This window comes from Saccoglossus kowalevskii, chromosome 11 (genome assembly GCF_978046115.1).
Source record: "Saccoglossus kowalevskii chromosome 11, keSacKowa6.1, whole genome shotgun sequence".
Lineage (NCBI taxonomy): Eukaryota > Metazoa > Hemichordata > Enteropneusta > Harrimaniidae > Saccoglossus > Saccoglossus kowalevskii.
In genome coordinates, this window is record NC_140651.1 from 29,601,418 (window position 1) to 29,619,037 (window position 17,620).

A 17,620-nucleotide genomic window follows, 5' to 3' on the forward strand; every position below is an offset into this window, starting at 1 on the left:
ACGCGCTTATGATTGTATGATTTTTGGATAAAGGATGTAACTGTATCTTGATTCAACAATTTTAAGTCAGCATCATCAATACTGACTTCGAAGAGTTTGGAGACATCTGACGACAGAGACTCCATCTCATCTCTGTCATCAGACCGACCATCAAGGTCACTGACCTTTCGGTCAAAAACATCAATGGGCTTAGAACCCGATACAATAGAGGAGTAAGACGGAACACAAAAGCCAGGATCGGAGAAATGCAGGATGGTTGAGGGGTGGGTTAGTACCACCTCCTCACTGGTATTTGAAAAATCTAACGATGTTGACACTGGGTCAGAACCAGATACACCTGTCTGTTATGTTTAGATTAGCCACACAAGTTTCACTGACAGGTTTAGATTTTCTTTGATCATTAAATGAATCTTTTTGTACAATATTAGTTTTATCACTATCGACGTCGTCACCGGCGTCGTCAGTATGTAGGTCATTTTCAAAAAGCCTCGTGATTTGCATGTCATCCTCACCAATATCCATATCATCGGCACGGCTTTGACTGTAATCTTGACTTGGTTCAACTGTTTCCGTTCTGTCTTCATATTCAATTCTGTCTATGTGATGTTCAGCTGTTTTATTTTCATCCTTTCTTTGTGGTGCAGATTGGGTATTTTCGTCGACATTGTATCCATTAGTCTCGGTCTCGGTTGGTTGATTGTTTTCGTCATTTGGAGTGTTGTTTGTAGACTGTAGACTATTTTCAGCCACAGCATTCGTTTTATTTTGTGACAATCGCGTTGTACGTGTCGTTTTTTAAAGAATTTATAGCACGTAATTTCATCTGTTGATACATAAATTTTATAGAGTCGATTTTCATGTTTTATCAGTATAATGTCCTCAATACTATCGTTTTCGCAGATCATGTGAACCTGTCTTCGAAAAGACTTGATGTGTCTCAGATCAGGATTTTTAATTCCGATGGGAATGTATCGGAACGTACTAACAATACGACCGGATTTGTTTAAATGCTTTTCAAGAGTAGCATTCGTTATAAAAGGAGGAACCCCAGATAACACTAATTTAGTGGCTGGTTTTACCAATGCCTCGGCATGAATAAACATATCACCAACATTTAGTCCATTAGCACACACTTTATCAACGTCAGCAACTGAGGTCAGAAAAACAATAACGCTGCCATTAATGCGAGATGCAGCTAAAATAGTTTTGGCATCAATAATTTCAGAAATAGCAGAAACATAAGCCTCAATATTAATACCTGAGACTGACTCACAGCGAACTCCGTGATTACGGGTCAGTCCAGCAAAACAATTGTCACATTGACCACGTTTTGTCAACGTGGCGGGCGGCCATCTTGCCAGCTCGGCAAGTTCGCCAACACTGAAACAAAAACTGAGAGAAAACAGGCGGATTTACACCTGAATTTCTCCGAAAACGCATTAGTCACAACCAGTAACTGTTTACAAAGCACAAACAACAGAAAATAATAGGAACTTAGCTTGAAACAACGTGTAAATAAGATTGAGGAGCTCAATGCAGGTACGTGTGGAGTGAAGAACATACATACAGACATACAGAAAAGGTAGCTGCAAAGACTCCCTTTTGTGCTTGGCACACGGGAGTCAAAAAGTAATTGTTATTGACATAGTCAATTATATGAAGTGTTTGTTAAACTTTTCATTATCAGTTCCCTCTTTTCATCACAACTTCACAAAATAGTCCTGCTTATAGCACTTCCCTTCAGAAGATTGGGACAAAAATAGTCAAATTTAAATGAAAACTGAAAAATTACTCAAATTTCGTCTGTTGGCTTTAAAATTAGGGTTCATTTCCAGAAAATGCAGAATTCCAGAATGCAAAAAACAAGTGCAGACAAATTCGGGATAGAAAGTCTGGTTAAAACAAAATGGCTGCCAGTTGGCCAATTGTGAGCCTGATAAAAAAATATAGGTTATTTATGCTCAATGTATGTATCAAGTTTGAACAGAATCTGTCCATGCATAACTGAGATCCAAATCTAGAATGGTGATATCTGTGTTTCTGAAATATAAATATTTATAAATATGTAAAAATTAAAATGACTGCCATTAGGGCATGTTGAATCAGTTAATGGAAAAACATGCATGTGCATATGATTATGCCCAATGTGATGTACCGGTAGTCTGTATGTGTGAAGTTTGAACTTCGTTCTAAGCATGTGTGAGACTGTGCTGGATACAGATGGATAGATGCACACATACACACATGCTCAGAGGTCAATCCATAAGTCCCTGATTTTGGACTTCATCTGAATGTGGACTAAAAGGCCATAATATCATAATGATTGCAGACACATAAAACTAAACCTCACATGGCCATCAGTGGGCCATTTTGAAACCAATCACAAAACCAACTGAAATGCATCATTTCTCCTTATCCCTGATGATCAAATCTTTATCTTACCTGAGAATAAAGTCTTTGGCAGTTTGTGACATTGAATCAGGTATCTCTGGATGATCTTTATAAAAACCAACTTTGAACATTGCAGCTTGAGGTGATCCCAACTATAACATAGTAAGAAGTCTAATTTAGTTTTCAGAATATATTTCCTTAATAGAACTAAGTGTTAGTCATTCACTACTTAGAAGAAAGTACATGAAATCAAAAAAATATCACTGAGCTGATCATAGATGATTTGCATAGAAATTAATAATTTTTAACTAATTTGCATAAAATAAAGTGTTTAACTTTTTCCCAGAAAGGGTAGGTAGAGTTACTGTAAACACATAATTTAAATCAGTTGGCCATTTTGAACAAGTACCTTACCTCGATAAAAGGTGGTTTACCAGTTGCCATTTCTACTACCGTACATCCTAATGACCAAACATCAGCCTATAAAACAATTAGTGATGAAAACAAAACCAATCTTGATAATCAAACTTTAATATGATAAATTAATAAATGACAATATTGACATCTGAAACAGTAATGTAACATTTCAAAAAATATTCAGAGTGTTATAAGTTTAACAGAATCAGAAAAAAATATTATTGTTGGTATCAACAAACTGTTTTGTGAAACATTAAAATAAACAAACATAAAATAAACAAGATAAACAAAACTACAATTTCTACTGTTGATTACAGCAACACAGTATATCAGAATACAGTTAATATGATTGTCACTTTCTCACTTACTGGTGCACCGTAACCACGGATACCTTTATCAATAACTTCAGGAGCCATGTACTGCAAAGTCCCTACAAAGTAAAACACAAATATATAGAAATAATGGTAAACACAATGCTTCACTGCAAGTGATTATATAACACTAAATGTTCTGTATCAAATTTCTTTTGTTTTGATGAATTGAGTATCAAAATATAATTTCAGACTTTTATATCACAAAGTTTTTATTTAGATCAAATGGAAGTATTTAGAAAACCCTGAACAAGATTAACAGCACTACAAAGAGATCATTTTGACCTCAAACCTAACATAATGAGCATTAGCATTGACGCTGCAGGTCGGTGTCTTCTACACCGATCTGACGCATATCGCGCAAGGTGTGCCGGGAGTTTGTTCGAAATGTCGAACGTTTTGAAGTCAATCATCGATTGTCACGTATTTTACGGATATATTAAATTGTTTCAGAGACCTGTTTACTAAATAATGATGAATGAAACTTGTAAGAACAAACTGGGCCCAAATTGCCCAAATTGCAATAAGTTTACGCTGCTAGTGTTTAGTTCGGAAGGAGTTCTACTCGTGATTTTATCGCGTTCAATGATGTTCTATTTTCATACTCGTTGAAACCAGAAATTATGCAAGTACTTTCGAACTTCAAACACAAATTTGATTATCGTTATCATGTGTTAGTTTCTGTTATTTACAAGATTGAATTATTTGTGACATTAATATTTCACTCACTAAACAATATTTCACTAAAATACGCGATTAAAAAGCAACTTAAATTGGAAAAAGAAGTATCAAGTTCCGTGTATAAACACTAGTGTAAAGAGGCGTCGGAGCGTTATTTTAGCCAAAATCGGCTAGTAGGGCGTCATATGACACAGGTCTGTGCTGGGACAGCGCTTCCTGTGACGACACAACGAGGTCTGTGCTGGGACAGCGCTTCCTGTGACGACACAACGAGGTCTGTGCTGGGACAGCGCTTCCTGTGACGACACAATGGAGCATTAGGATATACACAATGTCCATAGAGCTATTGAACTTGAGAACTTGATGACGGTAAATGACATTTGGACTATATATTATTTTAAAAAATTGATCTTCAAGCTACAGTTGCAATATGTAAACTCTGTGATAACCAATACTCCTTGTACTAGGGCTTTTATAGAATAATCTACTTGAAAACAGGAGCATGGATCTCTTTCCCATGCAAGTACAGGTATTGTCAAAACTATTTAACACCCCATACATATTTTCTGAAAACTAGTATTTTTGCTTTGAATTTGTATTTTTAATATATTCAGACTCTTTGAATTTCTCAAAAAATATTCACACAACATTTCTGGGTAAAACTGTGAACACAAAGACATGACAAAAATAATACATTTTGGGTACCAACCAAGATTTCAATTTGTAACAAATATGCATAGAATATGTTTTTATTTGCTGACCGAATTCTTAGAATTGCTCACACAGTTGCTATTTTCTGAAATTCAATATATTTTTCATTGACCGTTCAGTAATATTTCCAAACTGAAGTTACAACTGTTTTTCTAAATTTCATAAAGAATACAAAAAATGACAAGGAACACATGAAACTAACACAACGACAAGCAAAACAAGAGACAGTGAATAGAAGTAGAGTCATTGAGACAGTGAGTAGAAGCAGAGTCATTGAGACAGTGATCAAAAGTAGAGTCATTGTGACAGTGAGTAGAAGCAGAGTCATTGAGACAGTGATTGAAAGAAGAGTCATTGAGACAGTGAGTAGAAGTAGTCATTGAGACAGTGAGTAGAGGCAGAGTCATTGAGACAGTGAGTAGAAGCAGAGTCATTGAGACAGTGATCAAAAGTAGAGTCATTGTGACAGTGAGTAGAAGCAGAGTCATTGAGACAGTGATTGAAAGTAGAGTCATTGAGACAGTGAGTAGAAGTAGAGTCATTGGGACAGTGATTAAAAGTAGAGTCATTGAGACAGTGAGTAGAAGTAGAGTCATTGGGACAGTGATTAAAAGTAGAGTCATTGAAACAGTGAGTAGAAGTAGAGTCATTGAGACAGTGAGTAGAAGCAGAGTCATTGAGACAGTGAGTAGAAGCAGAGTCATTGAGACAGTGATCAAAAGTAGAGTCATTGTGACAGTGAGTAGAAGCAGAGTCATTGAGACAGTGAGTAGAAGTAGAGTCATTGGGACAGTGAGTAGAAGCAGAGTCATTGAGACAGTGAGTAGAAGCAGAGTCATTGAGACAGTGAGTAGAAGCAGAGTCATTGAGACAGTGAGTAGAAGCAGAGTCATTGAGACAGTGAGTAGAAGTAGAGTCATTGAGACAGTGAGTAGAAGCAGAGTCATTGAGACAGTGAGTAGAAGCAGAGTCATTGAGACAGTGATCAAAAGTAGAGTCATTGTGACAGTGAGTAGAAGCAGAGTCATTGAGACAGTGAGTAGAAGTAGAGTCATTGGGACAGTGAGTAGAAGTAGAGTCATTGGGACAGTGATTAAAAGTAGAGTTATGCACAATATGATATTCTCACCTTTAAAAGAATCAGCACAAGGATTAATTCCAGATAATCTCTTTGATGTGCCGAAATCTGATATTTTCACCTGTCCACTGTAAGTGTTCACCAAGACATTGTCACCTTTTATATCACGATGTACAATCTTTTGATTATGCTGTAAAATATTTAAAATGAGAACATTGAGTATATCACGTTCTCATCAATGAAAGGAAAGTCTTACACTCACCAAATATTTAGTTCTCTGCGTCAAATCAAACTGTTCCACTCACCAAATATTTAAGTCCTTCTACAATCTGCTTTGTATAAAATGCCATGGTGAGTTCATGATCTTTTAATGGTCCCCACTTTGATCGTAATAATGCTGATAAACTTCCTATAAACAAATAATAGAGATAGTTATATTTGGTAGGTGACAGGCTCTGTAAGAGGGTATACTTGTTTATGTTTTGTATGCATGTGTGTGTGAAATGACTGGATAGCTACAACCAGTTATTTGCCAGAAAATAAAAGATAAAATATAGCTATTGTCTGAACATCAAAGTAACATCTGTTTGTTTTTTCTTATATTGGAAAATAATAATAACCTTTTCTTTCTTAACATATGGCATTTATAGTACTTATTTCTACAATGCATTTGGCACACAAGGTCACAACAAGGTCACATTATAAATGTATACATTTTGTTCATCAGCATGTTAAACCACGGTTCTACTCTACTTGATAAATCTTCCAAGACATTTTTTGAGCAATAATAATAATTATTATACATCTGTCACCGTAATGCCATACGTTACAGCGTGCGGTAATTTTGTGGTATTTTATGGATTATTTTCATACTACCATATAAGGAAATGCAAATTTCAAATATGGAATGATTATGCACATAAGTGTTCTCTAATAATAAAAACAAACATGGCTGCATGCCACCAGAGTTTGACCGGACTCCACACAAAGAAGTTTGCTGATTCTGTTCTAAACATTTTGGGTTTCAGCATTCCCATGGTGTATCCTCAGACAGTACGCCGTGCATCAACCTCCGCTACGCGTCAGTTGATACTCCAGCTGTACTGTCTTCATACATACTTTGAGATATTCTCGTAATAATCTTATATTCACATACTGTTATTTGCTCTGCTGCAAACAACTTTTTATTTCACTGCTTGAAACATGTGCACGATGTAAAATGAAAATGCTTTAAGTTAACCAATTTTAGGTAAGTGTAAATTAATCACAAATTGTGGTTTATTGCCACAACCAAGATTACTATAAGATCTATAAACAAGCCATGCATGGCACAGTCCCCATTAGTTTTTAATTTAAGATATATAGTTTTATTTATAGTAATTATTTATAGTTTGAACATAGACATTCATCATGGACATTCAGACATCTTGTATCTGATTGTCAAACGAGTACTTGTCCATATTGAGAGACAATGCTCTGGACCAGCATTTATTAAAACAAAATGGCCACTGAAAAGCCAGAAATGCTGGATTTTGATGATTTTCAGCTCAAAAATTGGCCACCATTTGGCCACTGTGAATCAAACCATCAAACCAATAAATCTGTATATCTATGACATGATGTATATTGAATATATAAAATTTGAATATCAGAGATATGGCACCAGAACCAGTTGATTTCAATGATTTTTCAGCATAAAAATGGTTGCCATTCGGCCATGTTGAATCAGATCGTGAAAAAAGAGACAGTGATGTGTATATGTACATTATTATGTAAGTATATGTGAAGTTTGAATGTAATCGGTCCAGGCAGGTCTAAGTAAGATACAGGTCAGGATTCACACATGAATGCAAGCATAGAGGTCAATCCATAATTCCTTGTTTTCAGAGGGTATCCAAACATGGACTAACAAATGACAAAATCAAAATGAAAACTTACCTCCAGGTACTTGTTCCATGAATATCTTAAAATAACCGCTGTCACTTGTAGATCCTAAATATTTGACAATATTCTTGTGATTTAATCGCATATGAAGACGTATCTCTTCATGCAATGGCTGCACTTCTCTGTTGATTAGAATAATAGCACACACATAATGCATGTATCCCTACAGATATAATATCCATATCAAGCAGTGCGATAGGTACTGGATGTTGTGATGTCAGGGAATTTATTACTGGATTTTGTGATGTCATGGAATTTATTATTGGATGTTGTGATGTCATGGAATTTATTACTGGATGTTGTGATGTCATGGAATTTATTACTGGATGTTGTGATGGCATGGAATTTATTACTAGATGTTGTGATGTCATGGAATTTATTACTGGATTTTGTGATGTCATGGAATTTATTACTGGATGTTGTGATGTCATGGAATTTATTACTGGATGGTGTGATGTCATGGAATTTATTACTGGATGTTGTGATGTCATGGAATTTATTACTGGATTTTGTGATGTCATGGAATTTATTACTGGATGTTGTGATGTCATAGAATTTATTACTGGATTTTGTGATGTCATGGAATTTATTATTGGATGTTGTGATGTCATGGAATTTATTACTGGATGTTGTGATGTCATGGAATTTATTACTGGATGTTGTGATGTCATGGAATTTATTACTGGATGTTGTGATGTCATGGAATTTATTACTGGATTTTGTGATGTCATGGAATTTATTACTGGATGTTGTGATGTCATGGAATTTATTACTAGATGGTGTGATGTCATGGAATTTATTACTGGATGTTGTGATGTCACTTTAGAATTGAATTCAATCTGGCTTCTCTTAGTCGATGTGACTGACATTGCTTAATGATTATACCTTTGATCTCTTTCTGGCACTTCTTTGACAGCAATGCCAACCTGTGTTGTTAAATCTCTAGCAGAATACACTATACCATATGTACCTCTGCCTAATATTACTCTCTGACCATTATCTCCTATCTCATATTCATACTGTGAATAAAAAAATTATTTTAAATTTAGTATTACAATATAATACCAAAATAGGTTCATACTGTTATAGTAGTAGTAAGAGTGTTTCTAACAAGTGTTTGTACATACCGCTATTGGTTCTAGAGACAAATCAGATTCCGGATCACCTACAGCCAATCTGTCTTGATTATCAGTCAAATTCACAACCAATTCATAAAACCTACAAAGTAAATTATTACAGTAACAGTAAATCCCATGAAGGCATGACTGTTTTTTATATGAAATATAAGTTTTATATATTTAAAATGACAGTTGAAAACTTAACCAATCACAATGCCTTCATGGATGCATGGCAGTAAACTGACTAAAGATTGAAAGCATGTCATAAACAATCTGTGGTCTTTCAGAGTAAATGTTTTATGAATATTTTATAAATTTAAAAAAAAAAAATTAATGCCTTTATGAAATTTACAGTAACAAAATATACCGTTGATAAAAAAGTGACAAAATATGAGTATAAATATAGCAGGCTATACAAAGAAATTGTGCACACTTTCCAACAACAGCTGGTAACATATATCAGCATATAAAAGATTTGGAAAATTTGTTAGTTATGTACCAGCTTTGTAACAAAATCTATTTACAAAATGGATGAACTCCTAGCTTGACCATAATGCATTTTTAGTACAAAAGAATTGAGTTAGGCATGTGTGACATGAAATATAATGTGCAACGTAAGAATAGAATCAGAGCAAGATACAACTCAGAAACAACATTCTTAAAAACCAAAATGACGTGCATCAAGATCTGACCATGTATAAACCAAGTTTGAGAAAAATCTGCCGATGCAAGACCAAGACCCTATTCCAGAAATGCAGAAATGCTTGAATTTGTTTGATTTTAATTCTGCTTTTCTGCCATTTTGAATTGGATCTTGAAACAAATAAATGTGTATATGTGTGATGCTTGTGTGAACTGTGAATGTGATCAGTCAAAGCATGTCTGAAATACAAGGGCATATGTACAAAATAATAGACGCAGATGTGAGCCTACAAATTGCTGTTTTCAGACTTCATCTAAACGAGACTAATAATGTTATACACAGATTACAAAACTCACCATTTCCTTTGGCGTTCAGAAGAAAAGAACATCTGAAAGTCATCAGCATTTTGTTGTACGTACAAAAATACACATCGTTCATCTCGTTTGTATAAACTGAAAAAATAATACATAATATTTATTCTAAATCCAATGTTTAAAGTCAATTATAACATGGCGCTAGGCCATTCCACCAATCAGATCACGGGACTCACAATCTATATTGTATAGAGTCAACAAACCCATCATGATGGACAGTGGAATCATGTCTCTGGATATAGTAATTAGATACACCAATATACCACAGCACAACCAGTGCTCTGGTTAGACAACCTGACTTGTGGTTTGTACCTTGATTGACCATATAATGGCTGCTAACATAATTGGTATACATAATTAAGTATATGCCAACTTCACATACAAACAAGCATATGCACTATAAAATATCATTCACTGTTTAGTGAATGTACTCACTTTACTCACACTGTCTACATGAAGTCTTAGTCATTTATCTACTTACCTAACTCCTTTGATTGATTCTGCAGTAAATAACCATTCATGGATTCTCTGTGTCAAAACAAGCAATACAAATCAATGTACATTATTACAACACAATCTATGCAGAGTGTGAATTTCACTTGGCCAATCTATTGCACTGTACATGTGTGCAATTCTCATAACTTCTGTAGTGTATTGTGCCTTACAAAGACTTTCATTTGCAGGGTATACCATACTTGATCTTGTTCACAGCTCAGTAAAAAGAAATCAAATAAAGCCTTACCTTTGTCTCACTGTCTTCATAAACCACATGCCATAAACGAATACTCTACAAAAAATAACAGTGAAACAAATGACATGACATGGTAATACTAGAAGAAGTAATCAGAAATCTATACCCACAATGCAACATGTGATCACCACATGTATTTACTAAGTATTACCATATTGAGTGAATACCATCTGTACCCACAATGCAACATGTGATCCCCACATGTATTTACTAAGTATTACCATATTGAGTGAATGCCATCTGTACCCACAATGCATCATGTGATCCCCACATGTATTTACTAAGTATTACCATATTGAGTGAATGCCATCTGTACCCACAATGCAACATGTGATCCCCACATGTATTTACTAAGTATTACCATATTGAGTGAATGCCATCTGTACCCACAATGCAACATGTGATCCCCACATGTATTTACTAAGTATTACCATACTGAGTGAATGCCATCTGTACCCACAATGCAACATGTGATCCCCACTTGTATTTACTAAGTATTACCATATTGAGTGAATGCCATCTGTACCCACAATGCAACATGTGATCCCCACATGTATTTACTAAGTATTACCATATTGAGTGAATGCCATCTGTACCCACAATGCAACATGTGATCACCACATGTATTTACTAAGTATTACCGTATTCAGTGAATGTCATATTTACCCACAGTGCAACACATTTCTCAGCTTACCTTCTCCTCTGCATCAGCATTAATCATCACATAACTTGGCATGAATTCTTTGGTTGGTTCTAATACCAGTACCTGTAATAAATAGATACATTTACACATACACCATCATCATGAAGATATGCAATGCTGGCATAGTGTATTTTATTTGATACAAGATAAACATCTTCGTTTTTATAATGCAAGATATAGTACAATCTGTAGAAGTTAAATATTAACTCAGTTTAGAGGATGTGATGTTGCATACATGTATATTCCCTGAGTTTTCAAATTCACTGATTTAGAAAGGAAATAATATACTGTAAAATACTTTATTTTCGCTTAGAATAATTTTCACTGAAGGAAGGATTCAGTGAAAATAAGATCCAGCAAATATATACCTTTTTTTCTATAATTCACATTCCACTCATCAGAAATTAGTGACAATAAATTCCATACAAAACACAAAAAAGTATTCTATTATTAACTTTGTAGATTCAATAAATTCATTGGTACAAAAAAAATGTATGACACAGTTTGATTGTACAATACATGTAGTAAACAAGGAGTGAAACCAATAAGCTATTTTGAATTAGAACTTGACATCATGTATATGCAAAGTTTGATTTGATCTAGTTCTGCGATGTTGGAAATGCTCGACTTTGACACATTTTCAGCTATAAAATAGATGCCAGTCGGCCATCTTGAATTAAAATGATTACATTTACATATGTTTGACAATATGTATAATGCGTAAGAGAAGACTGAACATGATTGAAAGCATATCAGAGAATATACAGCTTTGGAACAACAAAATGTAAAACAAAATAACACGCAGTTGCAACTTTGAATAAAATTTGAAAAACAATGTAAACTATCCTATTATGTGTGTACCAAGTTTGAATATAATTTCTCTATACACAACTAAGAGTCAGCTCCAGAATGGTAGAAATCGTTGATTTTAATTATATAGCTGCCATTAAGCCAGCTTGCATTGGACCACAATATCATTGCACATATACATGTATTCCTACAGATATGATGTATGTGTATGTATGCACATACATAGCTGGTCGAAACATATGTCAGAGATATGGTTCCAGAACAGCATTTATTGAAACAAAATGTTTGAATCTGATCTAAAAAACAAAATAACATGCACCAAGATTCCATAATGTCCATAATATGAATTAAATCCATCCAGACACGAACATAAACTGATTCCAGAATAGCAGAAATGCTTGAATTGTATATTGAATTGAAGTGAAATTATAAATAAGTCCCCATTTTTGGTTTTCAATTGTCTGAATGAGAACTAGAAAACAGCTACTAATTAAGCTCAATACAATATATGTGGTCTAATTGCGTGTAATAGATGGGAGGTAATTCAAACTGTACTTACAGGAAACCTTACATCAGATATCTCTGGTTTTGTGGCCTCAACAAAGAAGTCTAACCAGAAGTTTAGAAGCTGAAAAAAATCAAAAAGATAAAAAATTGTAGTTTTTATTCCAAGCAGTATATTATATTTGAAACTTGATTACTTATTACAATATGGAATTTTGTATTATTTACTTGCTGTTCTGGAGTGAGAGATTCTTCATTGAGGCCTTGCACACTGACGATCATCTGTATATTACCCAATGTAGATTTCAAATACCTGTAAATATATATAAATATATATAACATACTCCATTTAATTAACACCTCAGTTTGATGTTCCTTTCATTAAGAGACACCTTAGTTTGATGTTTCTTTCACAAACATACACCTTAGTTTGATGTTCCTTTCACTAAGAGACACCTTAGTTTGATGTTCCTTTCACTAAGAGACACCTTAGTTTGATGTTTCTTTCACAAACATACACCTTAGTTTGATGTTCCTTTTACAAACATACACCTTAGTCTGATGTTCCTTTCACTAAGAGACACCTTAGTTTGATGTTTCTTTCACAAACATACACCTTAGTCTGATGTTCCTTTCACTAAGAGACACCTTAGTTTGATGTTTCTTTCACAAACATACACCTTAGTTTGATGTTCCTTTCACAAACATACACCTTAGTTTGATGTTCTTTTCACAAACATACACCTTAGTTTGATGTTCCTTTCACAAACATACACCTTAGTCTGATGTTCCTTTTACAAACATACACCTTAGTCTGATGTTCCTTTCACTAAGAGACACCTTAGTTTGATGTTTCTTTCACAAACATACACCTTAGTCTGATGTTCCTTTCACTAAGAGACACCTTAGTTTGATGTTTCTTTCACAAACATACACCTTAGTTTGATGTTCCTTTCACAAACATACACCTTAGTTTGATGTTCCTTTTACAAACATACACCTTAGTCTGATGTTCCTTTTACAAACATACACCTTAGTTTGATGTTTCTTTCACAAACATACACCTTAGTCTGATGTTCCTTTCACTAAGAGACACCTTAGTTTGATGTTTCTTTTACAAACATACACCTTAGTCTGATGTTCCTTTCACTAAGAGACACCTTAGTTTGATGTTTCTTTTACAAACATACACCTTAGTCTGATGTTCCTTTTACAAACATACACCTTAGTCTGATGTTTCTTTTACAAACATACACCTTAATTTGGCGTTCCTCTCATAAATAGGGAGGCATCATATTATCACTTTGGACTGGCAATCACATGGTGACTTTGAGTCTTGGCTATGATATTTTATCCTTGGGCAAGGTACATGTACTTTACTCCTATGTACTGCTTCTCCCTATCCAGGAGTAAATAGGAAAATAGTATGGAATGTTGGCACTAAACACATGTGCATCTGTATATGGCAGCAAGGCTAGTATGCTCCCAAGGATTTGAGATGGCATATAAGTTTAACTCAGGACAACTAACCAGGGTTAAAATGTGCAGCAACTTAGAGCATGAAGTGACTTACCATTCTGGTGGTTTTAATTTAAACATACACTCTGCAGCTTGTACAGCTTTGTTTAAATCCTGGGCAAGAACACTGATTTCAAAGAATGTAGCAACATCCCAGTAATCTTGTAATGAGTCTAAACTTCCTTTCCTTCCTATTAAATTATTTAATGATACACCTAAACATGGTAAACATAAATAAAATAGATGTCAATACCAAGTTTGCATTGGTAACTCACCTATCACACGGGATGGGACGGGACGGGATGGGACGGGATAGGATAGGATAGGATATTTTATTTTATTTGGAACATGTACAAAGCAAAACTTATGCAAAGTTCAAAGACATAAATAACAAAATAGCACAGCTAAAACAAGACAAGAAATACACAATTTGCTAATACGCTAGAAATATAAATATAAGCTCAAACGTAAATAACTCATCAGCGGAAAGTTTTTTTCATATCTTGCACATAAATACATAAAGCTGCACGGAATTTCATCCTATTTTATTTGATAATGTGTCACTCATATTTTGTTAAATAATGTTTCTCATCTCCCACTAAATGGCATATTTGTCACCTCTATTTTTAATTCTTGTGTGTCTAGTTCCTAATTCCACAGGCAAGCATAAATTCTACCGAGTCTGAATTAAAATGACCAAAGCATAACTAAGAAATGGTTGATAAAATTCAGCGAATTAAGTTTTGTGTAAACAAAAAATGCCAATGTAATATCCAGTGATCAACTGCATCTAGTTGAAGCCAGCAAGCAGTTAAAATATATTCCATGTTACAATGCCAATCAGGTAACTAAATGATGAAGCAATAAACAATATTATAATAATAAATGTATGAGTTACCAATTCTTTGTAGTTCTTGACATTTTGAGAATTCTTTACCAGATAAAACTAACAATGTTGCCAGATTTATACCAGCATATTCATTAGGTTGCACTTCGAAACCACGACGATACCTGAAAATCAGAACAAAGTATGACTAATAAACACTAACTCATATACACATGACGATACCTGCAAATGAAAACAAAGTACGACTAATGAACACTAAACCCAGACCTTTGCAAAATTATAAAATATAGATTATTTTTTTTAAGTTGAGTATATTCTGGGTTCAAATAGAAATCAAACATTACCATGATATTATATTTCTATTAGATTTGCATTTTTAATAGAACAGCAAACCCACCAAAAACTGTGTACAGTGTATATGCAAATGAATCAGTAAATTAAGTTTTATTTTGTCAGTAGAGACAAATCAAATCAGGAAAATAAATCAGGATTTTTCTGTCGTTTTGACATTCGCAATTAATAATGTGATAAAAAGGTTATCACCTGTTATCACTTACTTGTAGAGCTGGTTGGTACAAGTGATATCATGGGCTGTATGTTATATAAAACATTATTATATCATTTTGAAGAGAATTTTGCTTTGAAAAACGAAAGAAACACCTTAGTTTGGGTTCTTTTCACAAATTGACACCTTTAATGTTCATCTTACCAGCTGACACAAAAGATACTGAAGTATCATATCCAGTATTTGAATAATAAGAAGGGAAAAGAGTCATCGTTGTGTGGGTCCAAAGCTAAGGAGGGCATGGTGTCATCGTTGTGTGGGTCCAAAGCTAAGGAGGGCATGGTGACATCATTGTGTGGTTCCAAAGCTAAGGAGGGTATGGTGACATCATTGTGTGGGTTCAAAGCTAAGGAGGGCATGGTGACATCATTGTGTGGGTTCAAAGCTAAGGAGGGCATGGTGACATCATTGTGTAGGTCCGAAGCTAAGGAGGGCATGATGACATCATTGTGTAGGTCCAAAGCAAAAGAGGGCATGATGACATCATTGTGTAGGTCCAAAGCTAAGGAGGACATGGTGACATCATTGTGTAGGTCCAAAGCTAAGTAGAGCATGGTGACATCATTGTGTAGATCCAAAGTTAAGGAGGGCATGGTGACATCATTGTGTGGGTCCAAAGCTAAGGAGGGCATGGTGTCATCGTTGTGTAGATCCAAAGCTAAGGAGGGCATGGTGACATCATTGTGTAGATCTAAAGCTAAGGAGGGCAGGGTGACATCATTGTGTGGTTCCAAAGCTAAGGAGGGCATGGTGTCATCGTTGTGTGGTTCCAAAGCTAAGGAGAGCATGGTGACATCATTGTGTAGGTCCAAAACTAAGGAGGGCATGGTGACATCATTGTGTGGGTTCAAAGCTAAGGAGGGCATGGTGACATCATTGTGTGGGTTCCAAGCTAAGGAGAGCATGGAGTCATCATTGTGTATATCCAAAGCTAAGGAGGGCATGGTGACATCATTGTGTAGGTCCAAAACTAAGGAGGGCATGATGACATCATTGTGTGGGATCAAAGCTAAAGAGGGCATGGTGACATCATTGTGTAGGTTCAAAGCTGGGGAGGGCATGGTGACATCATTGTGTGGTTCCAAAGCTAAGGAGGACATGGTGACATCATTGTGTAGGTCCAAAGCTAAGGAGGGCATGGTGACATCATTGTGAAGGTCCAAAACTAAGGAGGGCATGATGACATCATTGTGTGGGTTCAAAGCTAAGGAGGGCATGGTGACATCATTGTGTGGTTCCAAAGCTGAGGAGGGCATGGTGACATCATTGTGTGGTTCCAAAGCTAAGGAGGGCATGGTGTCATCGTTGTGTGGTTTTAAAGCTAAGGAGGGCATGGTTTCATCGTTGTGTGGTTCCAAAGCTAATGAGAGCATGGTGACATCATTGTGTGGTTCCAAAGCTAAGGAGGGCATGGTGTCATTGTTGTGTGGTTCTAAAGCTAAGGAGGGCATGGTGACATCATTGTGTGGTTCAAAAGCTAAGTAGAGCATGGTGACATCATTGTGTGGTTCCAAAGCTAAGGAGGGCATGATGTCATCGTTGTGTGGTTCTAAAGCTAAGGAGGGCATGGTGACCACATTGTGGGGTTCCAAAGCTAAGGAGGGCACGGTGTCATCGTTGTGTGGTTCCAAAGAGTAAATATAATAATATGACCAAGAGTAAAATGACATTTTAAAAAGATATCTTGTTCAATTATTTAATGTTGCGAATATTGGTGGCATTTCGGTGGTATTTTTCTGTGTTTCGTTTAGTTTTAGCCGAGTCTGATCCCATGCCCGGACTACTAATACATGCAAAACACCTGTATGCCGCCTGGTGCGTCGGCGTTGTCGCCTGCCATCTTGATACAAAGTTCCAAAACAAGTACGTACATTTCTAACTATGATTGGATGGTTGTGGTGGCGTCGGTCTGGTAAAATTTTACATCCAATTTTTAAAATAAAGTCACGATTAGTGACCTGAGCTTGATCTATACGTACTTTAAAATTATTCTCACAAAAAAAAATATTTTTGAATAAAAACAAGCCACATGCCCTGTAAAAAATCGAATAGCACTTAACATGCAGAAATAATTTATTGGGCTTCAGAAAAAAACGTGTCCATTTAGTTGTAGCCATAAACATTTGGTGACCAGTCAAACAATTTGAAACTCATGATACACACGAAAGTCCTACGATACTGAATATCATCGACC

At 35.3% G+C, this 17,620-nt stretch overlaps 1 protein-coding gene across 3 annotated transcripts in view; it reads right to left on the reverse strand.

Annotated features, from left to right (window-relative positions):
- Positions 1-17,620, reverse strand: part of LOC102803495 (mitogen-activated protein kinase kinase kinase 15-like) — a 60,702-nt gene that overhangs the window by 34,735 nt on the left and 8,347 nt on the right. For all 3 annotated transcript variants that reach the window (XM_085505107.1, XM_085505109.1, XM_085505108.1), the window contains 16 exons: positions 14,913-15,025; positions 14,070-14,229; positions 12,725-12,809; positions 12,552-12,620; positions 11,174-11,245; positions 10,471-10,515; positions 10,210-10,256; positions 9,711-9,806; positions 8,721-8,811; positions 8,479-8,612; positions 7,588-7,715; positions 5,955-6,058; positions 5,701-5,839; positions 3,177-3,238; positions 2,806-2,871; positions 2,443-2,543 (listed from right to left, as the gene is read on the reverse strand). In XM_085505107.1, the coding sequence (XP_085361233.1) occupies positions 2,443-2,543; positions 2,806-2,871; positions 3,177-3,238; positions 5,701-5,839; positions 5,955-6,058; positions 7,588-7,715; positions 8,479-8,612; positions 8,721-8,811; positions 9,711-9,806; positions 10,210-10,256; positions 10,471-10,515; positions 11,174-11,245; positions 12,552-12,620; positions 12,725-12,809; positions 14,070-14,229; positions 14,913-15,025 (1,512 nt within the window). The remainder of the gene's footprint in view (positions 1-2,442; positions 2,544-2,805; positions 2,872-3,176; positions 3,239-5,700; positions 5,840-5,954; positions 6,059-7,587; positions 7,716-8,478; positions 8,613-8,720; positions 8,812-9,710; positions 9,807-10,209; positions 10,257-10,470; positions 10,516-11,173; positions 11,246-12,551; positions 12,621-12,724; positions 12,810-14,069; positions 14,230-14,912; positions 15,026-17,620) is intronic.